At 50.0% G+C, this 27,130-nt stretch overlaps 3 protein-coding genes and 1 long non-coding RNA gene across 4 annotated transcripts in view; 2 read left to right on the top strand and 2 right to left on the bottom strand.

Annotated features, from left to right (window-relative positions):
• Window positions 1–8,745, top strand: part of Osbpl2 (oxysterol binding protein like 2) — a 46,147-nt gene extending 37,402 nt beyond the window's left edge. Inside the window, exons 11-14 of the mRNA XM_055596014.1 lie at window positions 1,013–1,153; window positions 3,806–3,929; window positions 5,036–5,126; window positions 7,463–8,745. Coding sequence (XP_055451989.1) covers window positions 1,013–1,153; window positions 3,806–3,929; window positions 5,036–5,126; window positions 7,463–7,565 — 459 coding nt within the window. The 3' untranslated portion in view covers window positions 7,566–8,745. The remainder of the gene's footprint in view (window positions 1–1,012; window positions 1,154–3,805; window positions 3,930–5,035; window positions 5,127–7,462) is intronic.
• A 923-nt stretch (window positions 8,746–9,668) lies between these two features.
• On the bottom strand, window positions 9,669–17,785 carry LOC129668115 (uncharacterized). Its single transcript, XR_008718872.1, has 2 exons — window positions 17,445–17,785; window positions 9,669–9,991 (listed from the first exon to the last, which is right to left on the bottom strand). It is a non-coding gene; the product is annotated as an uncharacterized LOC129668115 (long non-coding RNA).
• A 93-nt stretch (window positions 17,786–17,878) lies between these two features.
• Adrm1 (ADRM1 26S proteasome ubiquitin receptor) lies at window positions 17,879–22,459 on the top strand. Its single transcript, XM_055595885.1, has 10 exons — window positions 17,879–17,965; window positions 18,306–18,519; window positions 19,115–19,231; window positions 20,143–20,266; window positions 20,487–20,573; window positions 21,055–21,136; window positions 21,328–21,560; window positions 21,766–21,923; window positions 22,015–22,117; window positions 22,234–22,459. The coding sequence occupies exons 2-10, from the start codon at window positions 18,307–18,309 to the stop codon at window positions 22,338–22,340; spliced, it is 1,224 nt and encodes a 407-aa protein (XP_055451860.1). The 5' UTR covers window positions 17,879–17,965; window position 18,306; the 3' UTR covers window positions 22,341–22,459.
• A 162-nt stretch (window positions 22,460–22,621) lies between these two features.
• Window positions 22,622–27,130, bottom strand: part of Lama5 (laminin subunit alpha 5) — a 39,180-nt gene continuing 34,671 nt past the window's right edge. The window contains exons 62-78 of the mRNA XM_055595914.1: window positions 26,935–27,088; window positions 26,636–26,769; window positions 26,403–26,565; window positions 26,172–26,294; window positions 25,945–26,093; window positions 25,590–25,866; window positions 25,349–25,479; window positions 25,058–25,228; window positions 24,852–24,966; window positions 24,608–24,753; window positions 24,340–24,535; window positions 24,068–24,232; window positions 23,823–23,976; window positions 23,604–23,737; window positions 23,430–23,520; window positions 23,221–23,340; window positions 22,622–23,075 (exon numbers count right to left, since the gene is read on the bottom strand). Of these exons, the coding sequence (XP_055451889.1) occupies window positions 22,810–23,075; window positions 23,221–23,340; window positions 23,430–23,520; window positions 23,604–23,737; window positions 23,823–23,976; window positions 24,068–24,232; window positions 24,340–24,535; window positions 24,608–24,753; window positions 24,852–24,966; window positions 25,058–25,228; window positions 25,349–25,479; window positions 25,590–25,866; window positions 25,945–26,093; window positions 26,172–26,294; window positions 26,403–26,565; window positions 26,636–26,769; window positions 26,935–27,088 (2,689 nt within the window). The 3' untranslated portion in view covers window positions 22,622–22,809. The remainder of the gene's footprint in view (window positions 23,076–23,220; window positions 23,341–23,429; window positions 23,521–23,603; window positions 23,738–23,822; window positions 23,977–24,067; window positions 24,233–24,339; window positions 24,536–24,607; window positions 24,754–24,851; window positions 24,967–25,057; window positions 25,229–25,348; window positions 25,480–25,589; window positions 25,867–25,944; window positions 26,094–26,171; window positions 26,295–26,402; window positions 26,566–26,635; window positions 26,770–26,934; window positions 27,089–27,130) is intronic.

Genomic DNA, 27,130 nt, shown 5'->3' with positions numbered 1-27,130 from the left:
GATGTTTGCTATTTATTTAACAAAAAATGTTCTACTTCATTCAGGTATCTGCTTTTGTTATGTTATTTTTATATATGTATCTACCTTTTATGATAATTTTGTTTGTTTTTTGAGACAGAGTTTCTCTGTGTAGCCCTGACTGTCCTGGAACTCAACAGGCTGGCCTAAAACTCCCAAGTTCTGCCTGCTTCTGCCTCCCAAGTGCTGGGATTAAAGACACACACCAACATCGCCTGGTGATATTTTTATTTTTTAAAAAAGAAAAATTTCACCAGTGTGGTGGTAGTATACTCAGGAGGCAAACACAAGAGGACATCTATGAGTTCCAAGGCAGCCTAATGTACATAACAAGTTCTACATAGTGAGTGACACTCTGTCTCAAAAAAAAGAAAAGAAAAGAAAAAGTTCATTTAGAGTGTTAAATCTGCCGAGCAGTGTCTGGTGCCATTTTCACTAACTTAGTGCTCCCTTGGATCATGTAGCAATAAGTGCCCACCCTTAGCTGTTCAGGTTCAGGCGGCTTGCTGCTGGCAGGTAGGAGGCCTGAGCTGCCAGCTTCCCTTCACAACTGTGTCCTATAGCTGACTTTAAAGGCAACTCAGACAGCTGTGTCTGTTAAAATGGTTTGGGCTCATGAGCTTGCCCAGGAAAACTGCTTTTGGTTGGAGAACAGATGGCATCAGGATGCCTTCTGTCTCAGATGAGATGTTCTGGGTCCAGAAGGAGGGCAAACACATGGCCAAGCATGTGTTGAGGACAGTGTGTGTACCTGTTGCTCTTTCAACCTGTGTTTTTCTTCTCTGTGAGAGAGTAGAAATTCAGCCTGGCACAGCTCTACAGAAAGCAAAGCCATGTGGAAGCCTGATGGCCTTACCAACAGGAGTTTTATTTTTTTTTTCCTTCTCAGTTAGAAAAGGCTTTGGCCCTACCTGGGCCCTTGGGAGCAAGTCTTTAAGTGCTCTGAGGACAGGTCTCTTAGCCAGTGGCCATACTGAAGTGTCCTGTGTTTCAGGATGATGGCCCTGAGAAGGGTAACAGTGATGTACCTGGTGATATGGCAGATGATGTTCCTGTGGCTCAAGAGACGGTGCAAATCATCCCTGGCAGTAAGCTACTCTGGAGGATCAACAGCCGGCCCCCTAACTCAGCTCAGGTCTGTGTCAACCCTCTCTGAGGCCAGGCCTGTTGTCTACTGCAGACTATTCCTCTTTATACCTTTCTACTCAGGCCCACAACTCTTCTACTTTGTTCTTACACATAGCCACCCAGCTGTCCCCAAGCAGATAGGGAGGCTTCATCACATCCCTACAGTCATAAAGGCCCTCACTACCTAGAGCTACCTTGAGCCTTTGCCATGATCCAGCCTGAGAGTGACGTCTGCGTGCTGCGTTGCCTATGTGGGACCTGGGAATAGTGTAAGGCCATCTACCTGGCATTGGTATCTTGATCAGAATTCATGATTGAGTCTGTGTACTTGCAGCATTGGTGCTCCCTAGTCTCCATACCAGTCCTTCCATCAAGCACGTTAGTGCTTGGTTACACCTTCAGAACTCTGTCTTGTCCACATCTCATTAAAAGAGAGCTCCATGAGGCTGGAGAGATGGCTCAATGGTTAAGAGCACTGGCTGCTCTTCCAGAGGACCCTGGTTCAATTCCCAGCACTCATATGGCAGCTCACAATTGTCTATAACTCTAGTTCCAGGGGATCTGACACTCTCACACAGACAATCGTGCAAGCAAAACACTAATACATATTTAAAAAAAAAAAAAACATTTAAAGAAGGAGGGCTTCAGGGACTAGAGAGATGGCTTAGACTTACGTGATTGTTGCTCATCCTGATTTCTCAGCACTCATGTGAAGTAGTTCACAACTGCCCGTAACTCCAGCTCCAGAGGGCTCTAACACCCCTGGTTTCTGAGCACACCTATGTTCACTTGCACTCTTCTGTACATAGATATACACACACATACACGTAGTTAAAAAATAAAAAGGAGTCAGGTGTGGTGGTGCATGAGGAGGCAGAGGCATGTAGATCCTCTGGTAGTTTGAGGGTACTACAAGTCTCCAAAGTGAGTTCCAGGACAACCAGAGATGAGACCCTGTCTCAAAATAAGTAAATAAACAAATAAAACTAAGTGGTGGTGCATGCCTTTAGTCCCAGCACTCAGGAGACAGAGTCATGTGGATCTCTAAGTTCAAGACAGCCTGATCTACAGAGTGAATTCCAGGACAGCTGAGGCTACACAGAGAAACCCTGTCAATAATAATAATAATAATAAATAAGTAACGTTTTTAAAAGGGGGCTCCCAGGCTTGTTATGTAGCTTAGGGATAAGACTACCTAGCATGCACAAAGCTCTGAATTCTGTCCCTAGCACCATGCCCAAAAAATTTTTTGGGGGTTGGGGGGGGCGGCGGCAGTGACATGGCTCAGTGGGTAAGACCTCCACTTCAGTTTCATCCTTGGAACATATATGGTGGAAGGAAGGAGTCAGCACTTACAGGTTATTCTCTGAAGTACATGCATGTGCCCGCACACATAATGGCACATGTACAACTACACCCATACACAGAATAAATAAGTATAAGAAGAACAAAGTGCGTCATTTACCTGTGAATATGTTGCCTTACTGTGTTAGTTTGCTTTCATTGCTGCGATAGAACACTGACCAAAACTAGTGTGGGGAGGAAAGGCTTACACTTGAGGTAACAGTCCGTTGCTATGGGAAGACTAGGCAGAAACTGAAGGAGAGACAGTGAGGAGAGCTGCTTCCTGGCTTATTCCCTGGGCTGCATTCAGCTACTTTTCTTACACCCTCCAAGAGCACATGCCCAGGGTAGGGGTGCACTGTTCAGTGTGCCTGGGCCATCCCACATCAGCCATGAATGTCCCACAGACTTGTCTACAGGCCATTCAAAGGAGCCATTTTTCTCAACTGAGATTCCCTTTTCCCAGATGACTCAATCTTGTATCAAAGTTGCCAAAAACAAAAAAGCAAAACAAAAAACCTTACCTAGCATACTCACTGTTATAGGACAGCATGAACTAATGGAACAGTATTCTTCTAGATTATTTTTAGAAGAATAAAGCCCATGTATTGTTCAGGGAAATTTCTGTTAAGCTGAATTCTTGTTCGTTTTTGGTTCAGAGTGCTGGTCTAGTCCTGCATGCATGCCGGGGTGGGGTCGGGTTGGTGGATCTGGGGTAGTGTAAACAGGACCTGGAAAGGTAGAGTGCACACTCACGAGGACCAGTACCTCTGAGGGTACTGGGCAAGCTGGTTCTAGGGCAAGGAGTCTAGTAATGGAGCAGGGTTCTAAAGAGTCAGGTGTGACCTGAGGACCGTGTTGGAGAGCCACACAGATTCTCCCAAACACTTTCTTCCACAGACCTCTGGTGCTGTGGCAGTCAAGCTTCAGGGATCCTGTATATCTGCTATTATTTTTAGTGACATTTAGTGCTATTATTTTTAGTATCCTGGAAGTCACTTAAGCAGGGTGACCAAAGAAAATTTACATGCCCTGTGGCCCTTGGGCCACATACTTATAGGTGATGTCGAGAACGAGAAGAGAAGGCCAGTAGGAAGAGCAGAGGTGTCAAGGCCTGGGAAGGCTATACCACACGCTGAGGGGTGTCATGTGTGCAGCATATGGCAGCTCTGCCTCAGGTTGCTGAACTGGAGATTAGTCTCAGACATTTAACACATAGTGCCTGGACGGAAGGATACCGTTTTCTCAGGGGTTTCAGGCACCCGTAGATCATTTTCATGCAGCCGTCTATAACAGTGCTTCTGGGCTTCTACAGATGTACAACTTCACCAGCTTCACTGTGAGTCTCAATGAATTGGAGTCAGGCATGGAGAAGACCCTGCCACCCACAGACTGCCGCCTTCGCCCTGACATCCGAGGCATGGAGAATGGCAACATGGGTAACTGCTGGGCCCTCCCAAGAGGGCTTGTGTGGGTGAGCTTAGGCTTTCTCTGTGAGACGATGCCCAGACCCTTTATCCAGGTTAACAGTGTGTTACCCTTTAAGGACAGTGCTTCACAGAGCAATGAAAGGCGGTGAACACGTTAGCTTCCAGCTTGTCACAGACTTGTCCTTTGTAAAACGTTAAAATTAAATTGAGAATGAGTGAACCAGGTGTGGTGACACGTACCTGTTATATCCCAGTGCCGGAGAGACTGATACAAGCTCCAGGCCAGTGTGAGCTGCATAGTGAGTTCCCGGGCAGACTGGGCTACCTGTAAAACCTTGTCTCAAAACAGCAACAACAAAAAATTAAATTAGTGCAAAAAATGAACAAAATACAAGTCACAAAACTTTATTATTTAATTCAGTGGCTGTTAAAGTTGCATTTCAGAAGCTAGGGATGTAGCTCAGAGGGAGGGTGCTTACATTTCAGGACTGACTTCAAGCAGAGTTCACATGAGCAGAGATGCAGGATACATCTCATTCTCCCAGCATCAGACAGCCATACTCCATGTGAGCTCTGCGCTCAGGTCTTCAGTGCGGAGGCTTGCCTATTGCTCACTAAAATCGAATACCAGCAAGCTCTTTGCTAGAGAAAGGCATGCCTGAGGATAGAGAGGGGCAGATGGTGCTCGTTCCTTGGAACTCATCCTCTGCCCATCATCAGAAGCCTCTGTTTATTCCACAAGGTGAAGGTTCAGTAAACATCTTTTAATAGCAAATAGATTTGGGATCTTATACTTTGGGGTTCTGTGAGCTCACTCTTTCAGATACTTACTTTTTCACTTGGGCTTCAGGTGCCATTAAGCTGCCCAACACATCACAGACCACACTTGGAGTTATTATGGTCCAGTGTGATGCCTCCCACTCTGCTTGTCCAGGGGAAGTGCTTTCACACATTCATCGGGAACAACTCCGCCTTAACACTTGTTCTCCTAGAGCCAGAGCCCACCCCCCACACTTTGTAATCAAAGTGGAACAGGTCCTCTTGGGGTTGAGATGGGATCTGGCATCTCTGACATAACAGAAGCTTCAAGTGCTTGCTTATTTGCTTGGACCTAGATCTGGCCAGCCAGGAGAAGGAGCGGCTAGAGGAAAAACAGAGAGAGGCCAGAAAAGAACGTGCCAAAGAGGAAGCAGAGTGGCGGACCAGGTGAGTTGGAACAGTGAGGACTTACATGCCTGGGCAGCGAAGTGGCCACAGCCCCATCATAGGCAGCTTCCTCCCTTTCCTGCCCAGCCCTGGTGGCTAAGCAGCAGTAGTCTGTGGGTCCATAAAGATAGTTAACCCACCACTGCTACCATGATGCTTGTGACTCGACCGTGGATTAAAGGCTGGACTATCAGGTTAGCATATATCTTGAAGACAGGTCACCTCACTTCTAGGCCTTGCTGCCCTGCCTCACAGCAAATTTGACCCAAAATGTATTTTCAGATATGGCCAGTTTAAAGACAAAGTATAGCCTGAACCTAGCTGCTTACTTAAACAACTGGTGAGAGTTGTGATGCTGTTCTTACATTTATACATTGTGGAAATGTGATGCTCACATGTACACAAATCACTTACCCCTAGGCAATGTGGCATCAGGCTGTAGCCCAGATCCTGCTGTCAGACCCACTATGGGTCAGGAAAGTCTCTATTGTGGGAGTGAAGATGCAGCCCTGAGGTGGGCTCTTTGCCCATATGGGGCCCATGCAGAGGGTATGTTATGACTCATGGGCCTAGACCAGTTGCCAGGATTTTAGCCTTACTTCTCATATTTCTTACATTGGCTGTATTTTTCTTCAGTAGTCAAAGCACTATAATAACTAATCATAAGCAAAATATGTACCTGTATAAGTGCACATAAATATTTTTAGTCTTTTAAAGTTTTTGGGTATTTTAAACTGTTCAGTTTTTAGGCTGGTTGTTGATTTGGGGTTTTTGTTGTTTTGGGTTTTTTGAGACAAGGTTTTTCTCTGTGTAGCCTTGGCTGTTCTGGAACTCACTTTGTAGACCAGGCTGGCTTCAAAGTCAGAGAGATCTGCCTGCCTCTGCCTCCCAAGTGGTGGGATTAAAGGCAAATACCAGCACTGCCCTGCTCAGGCTGATTGTTTTTATTGTTGCTTTTTATTCTTAAGATGGCTTTCACTGTTATCCAGTCTTGAACTCAAGCAGCTCCGAATCCCAGGCTTCAGAGGAGCTGAAAGAACAGATGTGTGTCACTGTGCTTGCTAGGCTCCATTCCTTGTGGTATTTATTTCTAGGTCATATTAACAACCATCTCTGATGACACATGGCTGGGTTATTGTTTGTTTGGGGCTTTTTTTGATTGTTTGTTTTGCTTTTGGAGTCAGGTTTCTTTGTGTTTTCCTGGCTGGCAACTCACTCTGTAGACCTGCTGACCTCAAACTCAGAGATCTGCCTGCCTCTGCATACACACCACCCATGACTACCCCTGCTGGGATTACAGGTGTGTGTCGGTACCGCCCAACAGGGATGGAGTTTTAAAACAAGTTTTCTTGTGCTGTGATGAAGATGGAACCCAGAGTCTTGTGTACGTGGCAGATACTCTACCACTGTGCCACTCTTCCAGTCTCTGAGTCAACTGTTGGTGCATGGGCTTCTGATTTAATACTGTGCCTTTAATGTCTGTTTTTGGAATTTGTCCTTGATCTAGAGTAAAACTTGAAAATAATGTTCTTTCATTGGTCTTCTAAAGTATTGAAAACATAAGCAGGTGCTATGGTTTGTATCTCTAGTTCCAGCCTTCTGGACAGGAGAGTTTTGAGTTTGAGGCCAGCCTGGGTTCCAGGCAAACCTGAGCTGTATAATGAGTCACTGTCTCAAGAAATAAGTAATTAAAAATAAATAATCCAGGCTGGGTGATAGTGGAACATACATTTGATCCCAGCACTCAAGAAGCAGAGGCAGGTGGATCTCTTGAGTTTGAGGCCAGCCTGGTCTACAGAGTGAGTTCCAGGACAACCAGGGCTATACAAGTAAACCCTGTCTTAAAAAAACAAGCAAGAAATTAAAAAACAAACCAACCAACCCAGGATAAACCATTGTGAAAATGACATTTTTTTTTTCATTAAAGGTAATTACTTTTTTTTCCTTTGTGGTGCTGTGCAAAGGCACATGCCAGGTAAACTGCTTGACCACTGAGCTATAAAACCAGCCCATCACTTGTTTGTGAGTGCCCACAGAGTGTGCTTCCTGAGTACTTCTGATGGCCTTCGTTGCTTTGTTTGGTGCAGTGCAGTTGCAGGAGTGTACACGGAACCTGGTGAGGTTCACCCTCTTGTGTCCCCTCTTCATGCACATAGGAGCCAGCCTCTGAGAGTAGCCATGTGGGTATGGGGAGACAGGGATGTGTTGGATGTGTGGGTAAGCACAGCCACAGGGACGCTGGTCAGTTACCGTCAGTGGCAGTGTTGCCCCAGGCTGCATTTCTCCATAGCACATACTGCTGTGAGAAGGCTGACCACCTCCCTTGTGTTCTGCAGGTGGTTCTATCCAGGCGATAACCCTTACACAGGAACTCCTGACTGGTTGTATGCAGGGGATTACTTTGAGCGTAATTTCTCAGACTGCCCAGACATCTACTAAGTAAGGCCTGGGAGCCAGGAGGAGGCCTGTGAGGTTGGACTCCTCATAGCATCTGAGCTTCACGGTGGCAGATACCAGCTTCTCCAGCCACAACTGTGGAGATAGCCTTGGACCTGATGGAGGACTTCAGTTAGCCTCTGATTGCCCAGCACTTCACTATGTCGCAGCCCCTTCATGAAGCTCCACTTGGGTCTTCACCTTCACTGAGGCCTCAGAAGAACTCCACAGTCGATTTTACAGGTGACAGAAGTGCCCAAGGCCAGCTGAGCTGGCAGCACACTGTTATAAAATGTGTAACGAAGGAAGAACCAGCAGGGCCCGTGTGTTCCTCTCAAGGCGGTAGTGTGGGTTTCTGGAAGAATTTTAAACCTAGACCCAAGAAGGAGGGGGACATGGATCTTGAAAGTAACCTGTAGGCCAGGCCCCCCTCTTTGTGGAGGGCACCCGTGGAATGAAGTGACAATGACAAGTTGCCAGATTCTGTATTTTCTACCAATCTTGAATAAGGTAAAGATTACTTTAGAAAATATTTAAATTAAAACTACTTGAATGATCTGCTGAAACACAGCAAATACATAGTCACCACTGTGTACTGTCCAAACAAAGTGTCCCTGTGACCAGCCAGAGTGGCAGGATCACTGTGACTTAGATGAGAAACCCCCATGACTGCTCCCAGTCTACCAGGAGGCCTTGCCTCTGCCCACAGCACTCCCACAGCTATACTGTCACTGTGGACCACACCTGTCTCTGAAGGGTCATTTCTTCACTCACCTCGCCTGTGTGTTCCCTCAGTGCTCCCCCAAAGTCTTGTGTTTGGTTTCCCCAGCATGCATGTTTCAGTCCAGGCAATTTACATTTGGTTGTGTGCAGTGGGAGGTCAGAAGCAAGATCTACTTACCTGGTGTCATTAAAACTGTTTTAACACGAGTAGGTGTGTCCATCTTGCATTCCTGTCAAGTGATGGACTTTATGTAGAAATGGTGACACCAAGGATCACAGTGGAGCTCTTTGCATCAAAGGCAATCTACTGTGTGCACATACCTGTGCTTGAGCACACATGTAAACCTATGCTTCAAATAGAGTGTGAGCTACTGTATCAGGCACTATTGAATAAGAAGGTATTCTCGCTATGTCCAGGCTTCCGAACCACCTCTGTCATTAAAACACTTTGAAAAGCCAACGTGGGTTGAAGGTTTGATTTTTATAGCTGTGGAAACAAAAAAACAGGTGTTTCTGTGGCAGCCAGGGGACCACCCAGGGCTAGCATCTCTGCTGTATCTACTGAGACCCCTTAACAAAGCTTCGGATAGCTCTGAGATACATCTGAAGGTTTATGCCTTTATCATCATTCCAAGAGGAGAGTGTAATAAAGTGTATGGGAGAAAAGGGCAACCAGGGGGTCATTTGCCTTTCCAGACCATGGCTATCTATGCTCACACACAGCGTATTCCCCCAAAAGGTGGAAAGCTGAAAAGGTTAAAGAATACAAGTCTAAGGCACATTGAAAATGACTATTTCATAAAGCCGACAGACCTCTCTCATCAGTGAAATAAAAGCCAGTGGGTTTTTATCTCCATATCATCTCCTGAGGCAAAGCTCCAGGTGTTTCAGGGTTCATCACTATGCACACAGCCCCCACACCCAGTTCCTGTGTGCATTTGCCTAAACCAGAAATACAAGGGGAAAGGAGAAAGGATAGCTCTGTGCCAGGTGAATGTAGCAGTGATGAGTTTACCACTGCAGTCTGCCTGCACCAACACATGGAGAAGCTGCCACTCTGACTCCTTACCCTGGACAGCTCACGGAAGCTTCCACAATGAGCTTTTCCATGGAAGATACACATTGAAAGATGGCTTCCTACGCAGCTGCTTGTGAGCAGCCTTGCATGGGGCCCTGGTGTTTACAGAGTAATCCTGTCACTTGAGACATCCTTATGGAAGGAAAAGGGCAGCAGACCTTTGCAAATGTAATATTCTGAAGTCAGGTTGTAGAGGCAGGATGATCAGTAGTTTAAACCATCCTTGGCTACAAAGTGAGCTGACTAGCCTAGGAAATATGAGACCACGTCTCAAAAAACAAAAAAGAACTTAGAGCCACCAGCAGTGATAATCTCAAATAGCTCTTGTTTTTTGCTTTTATTCTAATTGAAGTTAGAATTGTGTCACATTTCTACAAGCGCAAGGAAAATTACTGTAATCTATTAGAGATTTAGAGGTGAGAAGATAAACGCATCTGGAGTGTTTTATGTAAAAAAGTAACTTTTTAAATTATTGAAACAACTGGCTGTATCTCATTGCTCTGATGGTCCTCTGAAGCTGGGTCACCAGCATCCACGTCTTCTTGCCAGGGCTTGGCTAGAGAAAGCAGGCCTGGCCCTGATGCGCGCAGTTTTTTGAATCTGCTTCTCCAATTCCAGCTTTTCAATTCTGGAGAGTAAACAGAAGGAAATCTTTAGCTGAGGACCTGTAGTACTCTGGGAGCACAGTCCTGTAAGAAGGAAAGAGATTACACCCACATACGTGAATTTGCTTTTATAGCCCTGGGTTGGGAAGCAGGAAACCAGTTAGAGTTTCAATGGAACAGCTCCCACTGCCGCTCACAGCTTGCAGTCTCCACAAAGCTTACAATGACTACTGGTGTCTGTCAAAGAGTCTGTGTCACAAGCTAAAGTCCGGTACAGAGCAGGCTGAACAGGACCCTACATGTGTTTCTAGAAGGATGCCACACAGCCCCAATGGCCCTGGAATCTTAGTGCTGGTTGAACTAGCCATCTGGGGAGGCATACTCATGTATAGAGGAAATGCCCTCTACTTCCTGTGTCCTCATAGTTCAAGCCTAGAAAATCAGAAAGAAAAGCTTGGGAAATCTCTTCTCTTCCCTGTTAGTGAACCAGCTCCTCAGGGAGCTGCTTCAAGGAAGGCTCCTGCCACACTCTGCTCCTACGGAAAGTTCTCCCTCTGAAAGGGAGTTGCAAGTTTTATGCCTCCTTACTATCTCAAGAATAAATGTGGAGACAGCTCTAAAAGTTGTAATGTGAGCTAGACCCAATAGTGGGCATACCTGAAATCCCAGGTCCTTAGAGTGTAAATCAGGGTTTGCAAGTACAAGGCACGCCTGAGCTGGCCAACTAGTTGGATTCTAGGCTCACAGCAAGGGGTAATGCCCTGCCTCCAGTTCTTGGACCTGGAGAAGTTGCACAGGAAGTCCTCAGAGCATGGCTTCCTCCCATCTCATCTTGTAGACTTCGCTATGTCTAATATGAGTACCAAACACTGGGACCTGCAGCCTGTTAAAACAGCTGACCTTGCCAGGTGGAGGTGGCACACATCTTTAATCCCAGGACTTGGGAGGCAGACATAGATCTCTGGGTTTTGAGGCCAGCCTAGTCTACAGAGCTAGTTCCAAGACAGCTAGGGCTACACAGAGAAACCCTAGCTAGAAACAGATACATACATGCCCCAAAAGCCAGCTAACCTCAGAAGAACTGGTGTCGTCTCAGCTCCTTCCATGTGCTTGGTATGAGGTTTTTTTCAGTGTTGAGCTCTGTGGATGTCATCCTTCTCTAGGCGGCTCTCAGAGCCAGCTGCACTCACCAGATGTTCAGAAAGCAAATCTAGAGATGATGGTGACATTTGCCATCCATTCTGGCCTGGCTCTTGACCTCAGGCTGTTCTGTGTCTGCATTCCTCATCATTATGCCTATGCATGGCTGGCCCTTCACCAACACCCACCCACACACATGGAAATGTCAGGCAAGAAAATGTGCTAGTGACATATTTATTTTTTTGACTGTCAATACCATTTATTTAGCAGAATCAATCATTTCTGGGTTTGTTTTGGTTTGGTTTTTGACGATTGTGCACCAATCTGTGAGTATATAAATGTTAACTTTCAGGCCTGAGTAGAGATTCTTTGGAAATGGCTTGTGGTTGACATTTATTTTACATTAGATAATTTTTCACTGTCTCGGGGCTCTTGACTTTTCTGGGAAAAGGTACAGACAAGTCCTCATACCCAACTGCAATAGGTATTCAGACTGGGTGTTCTGTAGAGCTGGCCTAGCAAATGAATTATATCTTAAAATGGCTTGTCCTGGTGGGGAGGGTACTATAGGGTGGCATGTCAGGATGGGGGTTTCAGACTTTTGAGTTGTAGCAGCTCTGTTTAATTGTCCTCTCTCCTGGGGACTAGAGATTGCTGTTAGAAGCCATGAAGCAGCTGGGTTGGGAGTAACCTGGCTGCTTGGGAGGGAGCCCAGAAGTTTATCTAGTATCATGACTCTTGTGGAGAGGAACAGATGGTCTTCTAGAATTCCTGTGATTGGAGTGTTCCAGCTGTGCAGGGCAGATGGCACCATTGCCACAGGTGCTCAGCCACAGCACCTGATGATTAACACATTATGCCTGTTTCCTCCAGTCTGACCCCAAGGAGCAAACACCAGAAGGTGGAACTGCCTGGGGCCCATACCTTCATTACAGTGGGGCCTCTTGAGAGGTGTAACCTATGATTCCCAACTAGTTCATACTGTTGCATGGTCACATGCTGCAAAAGCCAACTGGATAACTATGTAGATCCCTATTATACAGGCTTCCCCAACCCTGACCACCCCCACCTGGCTTTGTGCCCAAGATTCTGCCCTTTCTTTCAGCCTGGCTGTTTTCATTTTAATAGTTCGTTTGAAAGTCACTGTGGGCATGTGTGTGAGCCCGTTTGTTTGTTTGTTTTTCTGTTAGTAAGCAGTGGGGTGTCTCCTTTTGTCCACTCACCAGACAGCCTCAAATTTGGAGCAATTGTGAAGAAAACCATGAGGTATTTGTACCCAGCTTTTTCTGTGGACATCTCCTTTCTGTGTGCAGAGACCAGAGTTCATCCTTAGGTGTCATTCTCAGATGCCATGCAACTTGTTTTGGGGTCAGCCTCTGTCTGGGACCTGAAGAACATGATTGGGCTAGCCTGGCTGATTAGTGAGCTACATGAACCATCTCCCCAGCACTGGGTCTGCAAGCACATGCCATGCCTGGCCTTTTTACCTGGAGTTGGAGTGCAAACTCGGGCAAGCACTTTAACAATTGATTTATCTCCCCAGACCCTCTTTTTTGTTTCTTTGTTTGTTTTGTTTTTGAGGTCAAGTCTCATGTAGCTTGAAACCACTACTCTCAGCTTCCTCACTGCTGGGATTACAGAATGAGTCACTACATCTAGTCTGTGTATCAGCTTGCACTTCTCTTAGATAGATGACTAAGAAATACTAGCTGGGCCACACAGTAGTAGCACTTAAATGTCATTAAAAACAACCAAAATAAACAAAAACATGGCCACCTCATCAAAAAGGAAGCATAGATGACAAGTGAAATAGGAAGTGCTCAGCATTGCCATGGAACATTAGGGAGGTGAAACTAAAACAAGGAAGCACCACATATTTTTGACCTATGGTGAAGGTGGACACAGAGCACAGGACACTCAGTACTGCTAGGGGCATGCAGAGGCAAGTGGCAGGGACTAAACACATGTCTTATCCCAGCACTGGGGAGGTGGAGCCAGCTGGATCTGTGCCTTCGAGACCAGCCTGGTTTGCATAGTGAGTTCCAGGATAGCCAGGGATACATGGACCCTGTCTATTAACAGGAAGGTTAAACATGCTGTGCCTGTGGTGCTACACACCTTCCTCCCGGCTTGGAGGGGAAGGCAGGACAGTCTTGAGTTCAAGACCAGCCTAAGTACACAGACCCTGTCTCAAAAACAAAACAAAACTAAATACAACCCTACCATACAACCTGACAACCAGGTTCTTACACTTACATAAGCAGAGCACCTGTGTCTATAGAGCCTGCACAGATGTTCACAGTAGCTGGAATCATAACAAGTACTTAGAAGAAACCAAGATCTCCTTGAGTAAGTGAGTGAACAGAGGTACATCCAGACCATGGAATGTTGGTGTTAGATTTCAAGCCATAAAAGGACATTGAAGGACCAGTGAGATGGCTCAGTGGACAAAGGCACTTGCCCCGTAGCCTGATGACCTGAGTTCCATACCCAGGATTCACATGGCAGAAGAGACTAGCTCCTGAATCTCTGAACACTGTGCTCTGACTTCCACACAAAGGCCTTAGCATAACCACACCATTAAAGGGATGGAAAGCTGGAGAGATGGCTCAGTAGACAAAGATTTAGTTCCCAGCACCTTCATGGCAGCTCAGAAGAACCTAATAACTCTAGTTCCAGGGGATCTGATGTCCTCTTCTTCCTCTTGTTTTCACTGCAGGCACCAGACTCACACATGGTGGTACCTGCATACATGCAGGTAAAACTCCATGCACATTTTTTAAATCCCGCATGCCTGTAATCCTAGCACTCTGGGAGGTAGAGGCTGGCAGATCTCTGTAAGTTCAAGGCCAGCCTGGTCTACAATGTGAGTCCAGGACAGCCAAGGCTACACAGAGAGAGCCTGTCTCAAAGAACAAAGTCAGGAAAAAAAGGCATGGAGGAATTTAATTGCTGTTGTTGAGAGAAGTTTCTTTAAGTAGGCCACAGTGCACTACCACAACAGGATGTTTTGGAAACATAGGAGGGAAGGGCTTGGGGTACAGGTGAACTGTGAGCTCAGTATAAATGGGGAGCCTGGCGGCACAGTAGTACATCTGTGACCCCAGAAGCATTCAGGAAGCTTATACAGGAAGATGAAGATTAGGAGGCCAACCTGGGATCTTTAGTAAGAGTGTCTCAGACAACTTATGTGGGCTGTACAGTGTTTGGTTTAACTGTACCACGTACAACTCGGCTAAAACCTAGTGATAACATTGTGAGGAAGAACCTATAAGACAGGAGGAGGCCAAGAGGGTGCCTCCCTTATGCATGGAACTAAACTTTAATGAAAGGAGGTGTCCTGCCATATCCCCCTAGCTTGTCCTGGAAGTTTTCATTATATAAAAACAAATTTGTCCCCACTGAGTAACAGTCCTTCTAGACATAGAAACTGCCCCGCCTTGACCTTGGTTTTCTGCTGGAAACTGAGAAGTGTTTGTGTAGAGGTACATGGTAGCACTTGCTGAGTGAGCCCTAAGGTCATGAATTGTGGGGTAAAGTTGACTGGTTCTAACAGACCCAGGGGAAGGTGCAGCCTGGGACGCAGGGGGCAGGGCATTATGAACTGTCTGTACTTTCTGCTCAGTTCTCTTGTGAACCTAAAATTATTCTGAAGAATTAAGTCTATTAATAAAACAAGTGGGGAAAAAGCCACACCTGCCAAAGTCAGCTCCCTGGTGGCTGTGCCATTTGGCATTTCTAGTATTAAAGACCCCGGCCCTTGATACTGTCACTGCTTTTCTTTGTACTTGTTCCCAAAGATGCGTTTTCATCTTGTTTTCTTGTAAATAAGGACATGAACATCTTTTCAGATTCTTTTGCCCTCTGAAAAACTTTGTTCTTCCTCCAGGTAAAATACGTGCCCAGGGCTGTGAGGCAGCATTCTCTCTGCCAGCAAAGGCTCATAGGTCTCTGGGTTTGCCTTGTTCAGAGAAGCTTTTGTTGTTTGGAAATGCTAGGGAATCACTCAGCCACAGCCCAGCTCAGGGCTTGCTTTTTCAGGGCTACTAGAACTTACTTCCCTGTGGAAACCATCCACAGAGCAGTCCACACAGGTCAGGGCCCAAGGTAACCACTGCAACCTACCCAGGCTTTTCCCCAGTCTCCTCTGGGACCTTTACATGGATTCAGTACAGGCTTGCACATTTCATGGGTCGCCTCTGTGCACTGCAGTGCCTGTGGGGCCAGCATCTTTGCAGGCTGCCTGCAGCTGTCCTCTCAGTGCCCTCATGCAGCCCTCAAGTGGGGTGGACACCAACACAGCCTCCTCAGTTCTCAGCCGGGGTAATGTGCAGAATGCTTACTATGTGTCTGTGCAAAACTGCCCTCTTTCTGCCACCCCAAGTATCCTGGCTCATGAGAGAAGAGACAGGATCCAAGGCCCTCAACTTTTATGACCTGGAAGAAGCCAAGTTTTCTGGTTTTGAAATAGGAGCTGCTCGTGACCTCCGGCAGCAGCTTTGACATATGGCTTTGAACAAGTGACATTTGCTTGGGGCCACTTGCCTGGAAGCCAGGTTAGATTTTCTTCTATTCCCCTTTCCATGTTTCACAGTCCACTGGGCTGTAGTGTCAGCCCCTGACACCAGGCTCAGCCTGTGTTGATCTCACTCCACCATTGCCCTCTAGAAACTTAGAATCTTAGAAATGATGAGGGCTGCTTGAAGGTGTATAGTGGCACAGCACCAAACACAGAAGAATCATCAGCTCCAAAGAAGTTTTGTTTAAATAGCAAGGTCTGCTCTTCCAGAGGGCAGGGTAAGGTTCCCAGCATGCACATGGTTACTCGAAACTGTCTGTAACTCCAGTTCCTGAAGATCCCAGATACTCTCTTCTGGGCTTTGCAGGCACGTGAGTTGTTTATACATACACTTGGGCAAAGCACATAAGATAAACAACAATTGAGCTGGAAATGTGATTCAGTGATGAAGCACTTAGCAGGAATGCACAGGCCGTAGGTGGATCCCTAGCATAGCAACAAACAAAAACCTTCAGCTTATGGACAACATTTTAATGAGATGACAGCTATATTTTCCAAGCTGTCCCCAAAATCAATTAAATCTTTTAGTTAAAAATGATCAAAAAGATTTTGATGTATGTTTTGCATGCATGTCTGTATAACCGAGGCCAGAAGAGGGCATCAGATCCCATGGAACTGGAGTTACAGACAGGAGCTGCCATATGGGTGCTGGAAATCAGACCTGGGGCCCCTGGAAGAGCAGCCAGTGCTTTTAATCACGGAATCACTTCTCCAGCCCCAATTAAATCTTTTAAATTGGTTTTGAACACTTCACAGTTTTCCCACCTCAGCCTTTTAAGGGCTGGGATTACAGACATGAGCTACCACAGCTGGCAAGATTGAAGGGTTTTGTAGTAAAAAGGTATAAACCAGGCCAGTGAGATGATGCAACAGGTAAAATTGCTCGCCAGGCAAGCCTGACAAACCAAGTTTGATCACAGAAACCCGCAGTGGAAAGAGAACCAAACACTGAAAGTTATGCTTAGACCACATGTGTGCCATAGCACGAGCACACAAAATAATAAAATAAAAAACTTAAAAACAGAAATTACACAGGACACCTTCCAATGAAAAGATGACAGATGCAGCGGTGTAGAACTTAATGTATCAGAATGCTAGACAGGAATTAAAATGAGTGAGCCACTGTGGCAATATAAATGCATCTTCGAGGCAGCTCTCCTCTAGCTCAGGCTGGCCTGGAACACATTTGTGTCAGCATCAATCAAGTATTGTTAAGTGAAAAAAACTACTTTTCACCTTTCTATCTTTCAGAAAAAGACCACACGTGTTTCACACATACACAGATGGTAAATTGTGAAGCATGCCAGGGGAAGCTAGAGAGATTCATTCAGCACTGCTCAGCCTTGGAGCGGGACAGAGGATGAGCCTGAGCTGTCAAAAAGAAAGCAAAGAAATCCAAGTGGCGTGTAAAAGAGAATGTGAGGCCTCCTGGGCTGTACATTTTGCCAGCGCCTCTGCACTAATGGGAGGCAGCTGCGCCCCACCGGGCTAGCTACATGCAGCCCCTAGGTCCTCGATACTAGGAGCAACAACCCTTGGTGCCTTGTGAACCTCTTGCAGAATTGAGCAACCCCATGCTACCTTCTCCACCCGCCACCCCTGTCCCAAGCAGTCTCTTGTACTTTGCTGTAATATATGTCAAATTAGCATAAAGTGACATGAAGCTGACATTTTCCTCGCTCCCGTGTCATGAGACTTCCTCCTACTTTTTCAACCATGTGACTATTTTATGTCTCAGACCTTGACATCTCGCTCACCAAATAATGCACATCAGATAAGGCAGTCTTCCTGCGGTTGTGGAGAGCTGGCTCCATTCAGAACCAGGTAGATAACGCAGAGGACAGCCGTCCCTGCGAGTATGTCACAGCTCGGCTCCATGGGCACCTTTAGTGCTCACCATCCCTGTCCGACCTCGGCCGCTGCTGCAGCGCCGCCCCGCGGGGTCCCTTCTGGGTGTCGCGGAGACCAGACCGATGTTCCCGGCGCCGCCGCCAGGGGCCGCCGCCGCTCCCCTATGACACAGCAACAATAGGGGCCGCTCTGGCCCGCGCTTCCGCTGGAAACAGGCCGCCGGCGCGGAGGCGGGCCGGACGCGATGGACGGCGGCGAAGGCCAATCGGGTCTGGGTCAGGGCTGGCCGCGCGGCTGACGGAACTCAATCGGCGGCGAGAGCGGCGGTGGGGCGGGCCGAGCGCGGGCTTCCGGCGAGGCCCGGCAGGCGCCGAGGAGGAAGAGCTAGCCCGGACGGCGCCCGTAGGCCGAGTGTGAGCACAGCCAGGTAGGGCCCCGGCGGCGGCAGCGGCGGGGTAGGGGAACGCGGCTCCGGAGTCGGCCGAGCGGCGGGAGGACGGGACGCGGCAGCAGCACGGGCCCGAAGCAGTGCGGGCCGGCCGCCGGTGCCCCGGACGCGCCGGGCCGGCCGCGGCGAGGCTCTGCGCGGGCGGGCAGTGACGTCGCGGGAGCGGGGAGTTCGCGGGGCTGCGCTTGGTCCTGCGCACACCAGCTGGCCTTGCGCAGCCTGGCGCGCTCCCGCTCCGGGGCAGCCGCGGGCTGACCAGCGTTTGGGTGGGACGCTGCGCACGCGACGCCGCACGACGGCCCTCGCTCTGCTTTTTCAGGATGACGACTTCAGGCGCTCTATTCCCAAGCCTGGTACCCGGCTCTCGGGGATCCTCTACCAAGTATTTGGTGGAGTTCCGGGCAGGAAAAATGTCATTAAAAGGAACTACGGTCACCCCAGATAAACGAAAAGGGCTCGTGTACATCCAGCAGACGGACGACTCCCTCATTCACTTCTGTTGGAAAGACAGGACCTCTGGGACCGTGGAGGATGTGAGTGCCTGAAGCCATACCAGGCCAGCAGAGGCTCTGGGCGAGAGCTGAGAATGTGGGGCCATTAGCCTCACCTTCAGTACATTGGTGTAGCGGTTGTCTGTCCAAAGGTTAGCTGTCACTCTGAAGCCATGCACCTCAGGGTGACCCATGGTTCTTAAGATTTTAGCAGAGACAGCTTGCAGACAGGATGAGAGTCAGCTGGTGACAGTGTCCTTAGTCCTGGCTTTAAACTTGTTATGGAGGAGTGTGCAGATATGACCCTCACCACAGCCGCGGGTAGTTTAGCTCTCTGAAGAGGCTGCTTTCCTCAGGGCTCTTTGTGTCTCAGATCACATTGTTCTTTGTTACACTTAGGAGCAGCCAGAGTTGGCTGACCTTTTGCTTCTTGGAGCACAGTTCCAGAATGCTTGTGTTAAAAGTCATCAGTTCCTCAGAGGACACCTTTTCTACCCCACCACTCTGGGCCCTCTCCCACCTGTCTTCACTGGGGTCTGGGCCTTTTGGGCCCCGCCCTGTTATTGGGTACAACAAGTTTCCAGGGGACCTAAGCCTTGATGGTGCATGTGTCTGACTGTTCTCCTTGTGTGACCAGGACTTGATCATCTTTCCCGATGACTGTGAGTTCAAGCGGGTGCCTCAGTGCCCCAGTGGGAGGGTCTACGTGCTCAAGTTTAAGGCAGGGTCCAAGCGGCTCTTCTTTTGGATGCAGGTAAGCAGAGTGGTTCACTCTACCTTGTGATACACTTGAGGTTGCTTTCCTCGGAGGGTGCAGACCTGGAGGAGTGGTTGATCCGAGTTCCCACCTATGTAGGTAGCTCATGTGGGCACACAGCTTCAGATCCTCAGGTTGTCCATTGCTCCCTGGCCATGGATGTTGACACCCTCTCCTCTCAACAGTTGGGTGTTTCCCTCAAGCTCTGCTGTGCTCTGTGTTGAGAGACCTTTCAGTGTCACACACAGCTGCAATGTCCCTCAAATTGGGGTGTCCACTTCTGCCTGTTGGAGGCCATTGGTGTGTTTGTTTCTTATATTGTTAATGTAGTTTTGTAGTGATGGACGTGGACATAGTTTAGGGTCAGGCTAGACTTGGGCTATGTTCAGGGGTGAAGTCCACATTTTCAGGATGGACAGTCGTCGCAGCTGTCATCCTGTCTAAGGGGCAGCAAAGTTGCTGTGTGTCTGTGAAGTTCCAGGAGGGAAAGGTACCGGTTCCAGGGTTCTAGTCCTGAGCCTAAGGATCCGGAACACGGGACAGTCGGGTTGGCTGTGCTGCAGAACGTCTGTAGGTGGGAACTGTTGGAGAGTGTTGCAGGGGATCTCTCCACAGTTCTGGACCTCATGACAGCAGTTCTTCCTAATTTCACTCCAGTTATGCCTGTCTTGCTCCTTGCCACACAGTATTCTGCCCTGAAGTTCTGGGGCCTGACATTACTCTCCCTATTAGAGTCTAGGCTGGGTTCTGTCTATGGTGCTATGATAGTTGGCAGGTTACTGCTTCTCCAGTCACTGTGTGGGATGATCAGGGTGGCTGGCCATGTGGGTGCTGGGAAGCCAGCAGGCATGAGCCAGCTCCCTGTGCAGACTGCTCAGCCTTGACTCTTTGTGTATCCTCTCTGGCAGGAACCCAAGACTGACCAAGATGAGGAGCACTGCCGGAAAGTCAACGAGTGTCTGAACAACCCCCCCATGCCTGGGGCACTGGGAGCAAGTGGGAGTGGTGGCCATGAGCTTTCAGCACTGGGCGGTAATGATCACCCAGACCTGTATGGGCAGTGTCCTTGAGTGAACTGGTAGATCATCAGGCAGAACCCTGCCTGAGTTCCAGTTCTTTCTTTACTCCCATCTTTACTGGACAAAACTCACCTGGTCCCTGCTGCCTCCTTTCAGAGGCTGTTATCCCCTGAGTGGCTCTGGGGTGGGGCCATGGCCACTGCAGGTCCATATCTGATTCCTGTGTTCACCAGGTGAAGGTGGCCTGCAGAGCCTGTTGGGGAACATGAGTCATAGCCAGCTCATGCAGCTCATCGGACCAGCTGGCCTCGGAGGACTGGGTAATACCCTGCTGTCCCTGGCACTCCCATAAGGTGCCTTTTCAGTGCTTGCTTACAGACCCAGGGTTTCTTCTCACCTCATTACTGGGGTCTCAGCCCTGTCTATGCCCATGTATTCCTATTTCACTTCTTTTCTGGAAGGTGTTGGCTGTTGGGTGGGCAGGGAGGGACCTGGTCTCCTACCTGTGTGTATATTTCACCTGGGGTACAACAAATGTTCTAGACACATTAAGAGGCCCTGTTCTAGCCAAGATGTGGCCTTGTCCTTGAGTGTGAATATGAGTGGAATGAAAATGACCCAGCTCAGTAGAACAGTGTTTAGAATTCAGACCTGAGGGCTCACTTCAGCCTCCTATGGCCTGCCCTGTTAAAAACCCTCCCTGCTCTTGGTATTGGGTAGCTTCTCTGGCCAGAGGGCATGGGTTAGTGCCTTCTCAAGTGGGCTGGGGGTGTCTCTAGAACACATTTTTTACTCCTTTAGGTGGGCTTGGAGCCCTCACTGGACCAGGCCTGGCCAGCTTGCTGGGGAGCAGCGGACCTCCAGCAAGCAGCTCTTCATCCAGGTGAGCCCCCAGCATGGGTACCAGGCACCAATACCAGCCATTGCACTCTCCTTTCTGGAGACCTTGCTTAGGAGGTAGGGTAAGGGGTTCCTGTTACACCCGAGTTGGGGTTGGGTGAGTCCTCCACACCTGTTGAATAGCCCTGAAGCACAGTGGGCCGAGCTGCTCCAGCCTCTGCTCACTTTCCCCAGCTCCCGGAGCCAATCGGCAGCCGTCACCCCATCCTCCACCACCTCTTCCGCTCGTGCCACTCCAGCCCCTTCTGCCCCAGCAGCTGCCTCAGCAACCAGCCCAAGTCCCGCACCCAGCTCAGGTAATGGAACCAGCACAGCAGCCAGCCCGACCCAGCCCATCCAGCTGAGCGACCTCCAGAGCATTCTGGCCACTATGAATGTACCAGCAGGGCCAGGAGGCAGCCAGCAAGGTAAAGAGCTGCGGGTGCTTGTGGGGGTCAAGGACTGCTGCCCACCAGCATGGTGGTGGTTTTAAGACGTGGAGCTTGGGTATCTGTGGTGTCAAGTCACACTTGCCCACCTCACTCTGCCTGTGCTACAAGGCTTCCAGTCTGCTGCCCTCTGGGTGCCTGGGCTGGCATCGGGCCACTGATGACCATGTTGCTTATGCCCTAGTGGATCTGGCGAGCGTGCTGACACCAGAGATCATGGCTCCCATCCTTGCCAATGCAGATGTTCAGGAGCGCCTGTTACCCTACCTGCCCTCTGGGGAGTCTCTGCCCCAGACTGCAGATGAGATCCAGAACACATTGACCTCACCCCAGTTCCAGCAGGTACACATGCCCATTGCGCTCCACACCTTTGACTTTCAGCAGTGGTGGTCTGTTGCCCTAGGCACCCAGTTCTGCATGTTTGCTCTTTCAGGCCCTGGGTATGTTCAGTGCAGCCTTGGCCTCAGGACAGCTTGGCCCCCTCATGTGCCAGTTTGGCCTTCCTGCAGAGGCTGTCGAGGCCGCCAACAAAGGTGGTGAGTACTGATCCTCACTTGACCAGAACCAACTTTGTTATGTGTAGTGTTGGAGGTTGTCTCCTTGGGTAGCGGCCCTGGCTTGGGGTTCAGTAGCCCCGCAATGGCTGTTTCAGATGTGGAAGCATTTGCCAAAGCCATGCAGAACAATGCCAAATCGGACCCAAAGGAGGGAGATGGAAAGGACAAGAAAGACGAAGAAGAGGATATGAGTCTAGATTAAGTTATTCGCTGTCCTTCACCAAGTTGGAATTGGTAGTTGTGTGATTCCGTAGTGGCGATTGTGACTCCTTGCACCCTTTCCTGCCCCACCTCACTAATAAAACCCTTTCTTGTACCCGGCCACTCTGGTCTCGGTCTGTGTTACCTGCAGCTCCACTCTCCTGTGAGAGCTGGGCTGGCAAGAAGCATGCAGTATGGTGAGCCAGCTGCCACACTGTGTTCTGTACCCAACTCCACCGGGCTTGTACATTGTCCAAACCTTGCCCTATTTGACTCAACACACTCAATTGAAACAAGTCTCTTTAATTTCAAAGGAGCTGTTGATTTTACAGATCTCAGTTGTAGGGCAAAAGGAACAAAGCCTGTTTTGCAGTGTCTTTTCATCTAAAAAAAAAAAAAAACAGCTTAAACCAGAAATGACTTGTTCACATCGCAGAAAGTATGGGCAAGCAACCAGAGCCTGGGAACCCTTAGCGCTGAAGTAGTGGGAAGACACTGGGCTTGATCTTCCAAAGCCCACTGGACCCCACCTGCCTCTGGGTCAGTGCTTTTCCCTGCTTGGAAGGTGCTGAAGAGTGAGCTGGGTCTGGGACTACGGTTCCAGAGGGGCAGCCACTCATCCCCACTGCACCCTGGATTTGTGCAGAAGCCGTCATGGTGATAGGGGCCCCATCAAGCACCAGCTTCCTCATGCATCCTCGATAGGCAGGGGTCTCTGACTGAGCAGTTCTTGCCTCTGAAAATACACAGGGGCCAGAGCAGACTGCTTGGTATACTGGCAGCGGGGTTCTCCATCCCTGCATTAGCCACTAGTCAGCCTGCTCTGCTGCCCTTTTAGAGGGTGAGAGGATCCCAGTCCCCACAGGGCAGTCCATACTTACTGGGCAGGCCCCCAAGGTGCAGAAGTGCTGGAGAATCAGCCAAGGTTGCTGGTAAAGGGCCTGTGGTGTGGTTGCTCTCTGTGTCTACCTCCAGCTGGAGTGAGTTCCTGCCCTTGGTCACTGTGGAACAGGTTTGTGTCCGCTAGCCAGCCAACCTGCAGTGTCCCTTCCACCCTGCTCTGCGTAATAAGAGAGGGCCCCCCCCTCACCTGCCACTCTGTGCCACTGTCCATCACAAAGCTTGGGGTAGGTCACCCACGTGGCAAACTCTCCTGCCCCATCATTTGCCCGAAGCAGAACCTACGGTGAAGGACAGTTAGGTTCTGCTCATAGGGGCCACAGTGGTAAAGATGTCACTTGACCAGCACCACAGCTCTGCTCACCTGTTCTGTCAACACCTGCAGCTGCACATAGGAAGTGGCCTGGGTCTGGCCCAGATGGAAGATGAGGCCAGCAGCTGCTAAGGGCCGTACCTCTAGCTCTAGGCTTACATAGGACAGCTTGGCCTTGGGGAACTCTGCGGGAGAGGGGCCATGATGGGGGAGGTCCAGGCCCTTGCTTAAAGCCCCCTATACCCACAGTACTTCCCTTGCTTCACACACCTAATGTGACAATGCCCTCACTGCCTGGGAAGAACAGGCCATCCTCCAGAGGGCCTGAGACACAGGGCGTGACCCCCACCATTCGCGTTGGGGCTCTCAGGGGCCGCTTATCCAGCTGCAATTTCTTCATACAGCCATTGAACCCCACAGACACCTGAAGGGAGCAGATAGCTAACATCAGGCTTGGGACTGCTGAGGGTGGACATCCAGGCCAAGGCCAGGGATGGGGGCAGTATGGTTCTCACAGGAAGCTTGGAGCTGTAACTACTGGCAGGGAGACCTCCTACAAAGAGGGTGTAGGGCTGTGGACTCTTTGCCCTGTGGAACCGATGGTGGAGTGCCTTCTGGCTCCAGGTCTGGCTGCCGTCCACCACAAGTTGGACCCGCTGCATTCCCCAGCGCACAGACACCTGGTGTGGGAAGGAGCCTGGTCAACTGTATTCCAGTACCCTGGGAAGAAAGCTTCAGGGAGCATTTCCTGTGTCCTGCCACCCACACCCTTTCTCCTCAACCTCACCCTGTGCCACTGGCCAGCCCGTGAGTGCTGGCGGCTCTGGACCTGGAGCCGGGGCCCAGGGCCCTCAGTCTGTGCAACGAAGTGTCCATGGCTCAGAAAGAGTAACAGTGAAGGGCTGTGGCTCGACATGGGGGCTGCAGAGAGCAAGAGGCCCTGGGAAGCAGCTTGTGGGCGGACGAGCATTGAGAAGTGGAGCCTGGAAGTCAAACGTGGTGTCAGCTTGGGCAGCACCTCCAATCCTACCCAAGCCTTGTCTGGCCAACATTACCTATTCCTGTGGGATGGGGAGACATCCACAAACTGTAGGTAACTGGGCTGGGGTCCTCCAAACTGGTATGCATCCTGAATAGTCCCAAGGAGCCAGGGTGTTGTGCAAGCAAGATCCTGGCTGGGTTGGCGACTGCGGCGGGAGACCTAGGGCACAGACCAGACCTCAACGCAGGGTACAATTGTTGGGTAGCCAGTCTCCCAGCTACCCCCAAGTCCTGCCCACACACCACCTTGGGTATCACCTTTTGCACTGTCGCCCTTGAGGTCTGGGTGAGTTGGGCTGGTGTGCAGCCTATGCTCACGTTGACACTGCCCATGTTCTGCTGTAGGTCAAACACACGCTGTGGCCCCCGAAGTCTGTGGGGAGAGGCAGGTGGATATCTGTCAGTAACTAGGGTTGGGGGTGGGGTGTCGGCTGGGACCTCATCCCCTACACCCACCAGCTCACCGTTGTACAAAAACATTGCTAATGCAGCCACTGAAGTTGTGGAAGGTACCAGACATAGGCAGGCCTCCCAGGAGAAGTTGTGGGGGTTCCTCAGGCTGTAGTTGGAGCATGGGGGATGTTCCCTGGTGGGACTTTGTCTGTTGTAGCTGGTCATCCACATACAGCCATACCCTGGGAAGAAGACAGTGTTGCCCAGCCTAGCACGCTCTTCCTGAAGGGTCTGCCTCAGCCAGACCCTCCTGCAGGGCATACTGACACCCCTTCCCTCCCTGCCTGAGGCGCAGGGCTTACCCTGTAGCATTGCTGTAGAAGGCAACATAATGGGGGGCTCCATCAGCAAAGGCCCCTTGAGTTTCCACCTCTGTTCTCATAAACCGGAGTGTCACATGGCCTTGCTTCAGGGATACCGTGTATGGCCCATCCTAGGGACAGAGGCAAGGTCATTGACCAGGCCAAGAGTCCAGACTCATCCCTTCCAGCCCCAACAGACCCAGACTGTGGCTGCAGCAGAAGCAAGCTGCCACCAGCTCACCGGGGAAGTGCGGTAGTACAGCAGGCTGTTGTCCTGGGTGCCACGAAAGCCAAAGCCGGAATAGACCTCGCCAGTGATGGGTGCCACATCGGGAAGTGCCAGGGGCAGGAAGCCGTGGCCGTGGAAAGTCATGGTACGTCCCACTAGCAGGTCAGCAGTGCAGCCGAAGCTGATACCCGTGGTATTCAGTCGTTTGAGGTCCACATACTTGCCCAGAGCCTTGATGCCTTTGATGCAGCCTCGGATAGAGCCTCCCAAGGGGAAGAGCTGCCGTAGGCTGTAGGGCACCAGTCAGGTCTAAGAGTGCTGCCCTTGGTGGCAGTGGGACCCCACATGCCCCAGGGCCCATGCTCACCTCGGGGGCAGCTGCTCAGGTGGCACACCTCCCAGGTAGTAGGCATCAGCCATCTCCAGCATGTTGTCCTGATCCACGCTGAACACGGTGGCCCGCTCCACACGCACTAGCACACGTTTGCGATTGGTAGCCAGTAGAAACACCTGGATCTACAAGGGATGGACAGCAGGCTTCAGGAAAGCCAAATCCCTCCACTGGTGGTCCTGTCCCCAGGCCTCTTGCCTTACCGCCTTGCTGGCTGCTGTCAAGGCTTGTGGGGGCTGCAGTGGTTCAGCCTTCTTCAGGCCAGAGCCAAAGTCATAGAAGAGGACAAGGGTGCCCTCCTGTACTGCCAGGCACAGGAACTGGCTCTGCAGAACAGGGCAGAGCAGGGTCAGCTCAGGGGCATTAGGAAGGGGCAAAGCCAGAATGGGGAGAAAGCAGGCACAGGGCAGGTTGGGGCATAGGGTTAGCCGTGCCTCGTGCTTAAGGAAAAAGATGATCCCGTTGTAGGACACAAGCCGCAGCTCCTGTTCAAAGCGCTTTGTGTTGCTGAACTGCTTTTCAAAGGTGATGCGGGCAAAGCCACTGCCATCCAGGTAGGAACCATCCGTGAGCCACGGGTCACCAGTGGCCTTGGAGCTGCAGTTGAGAGGCTTCAGGTCAGTGGAAGGTGGGCTGGTGGGGACACGGGATGCGGGGCTTTACCTACCGAGCACAAGGCTTATCCACCGCAGTGTCCAGCTTGAAGGTCTGCTTAAAATTGTACAGACTGACCACCTCCTCGTTCAGGGTGTCCATCTCTATGCAGCCCATGTAGCCAGGGAATCGGAGGGGCTCAGGAGGCTATGGGGAGAGCACACAGTCAGGACGCCTTCCTACCTCCTAGAGATCAGTGGACACAGACTACAGAAGAATGGACTTAAAACCAGACAAGGACTTCTTCCCAGGTCAATACAGGCAGGTCTGCCAGCACACTCCAAGACTACCCTGAGGCTGAACCAGGCTCACCGTGAAGTTGCTGGGGTATCCTCCCACATAGAAGACAAAGTCGTCAGGTTGTAGGCTGAGTAGTCCCTCCATCCCAGGGGCCACTGTGTCCCCCTTGATCTCATGAACCATCTGCTTCTCCACTGTGACAGACATGTGGCCAAACTGGAGGGTCCTAAGAGCAGAGGTGAGGAGTGAGACAGATAGGGGACTTGGA

Source organism: Psammomys obesus, unplaced genomic scaffold, assembly GCF_907164565.1.
Source record: "Psammomys obesus unplaced genomic scaffold, mPsaObe1.curated_primary_1811, whole genome shotgun sequence".
In the NCBI taxonomy this organism is placed as follows: domain Eukaryota; kingdom Metazoa; phylum Chordata; class Mammalia; order Rodentia; family Muridae; genus Psammomys; species Psammomys obesus.
This window is presented reverse-complemented; position numbering and strand designations above follow the sequence as displayed.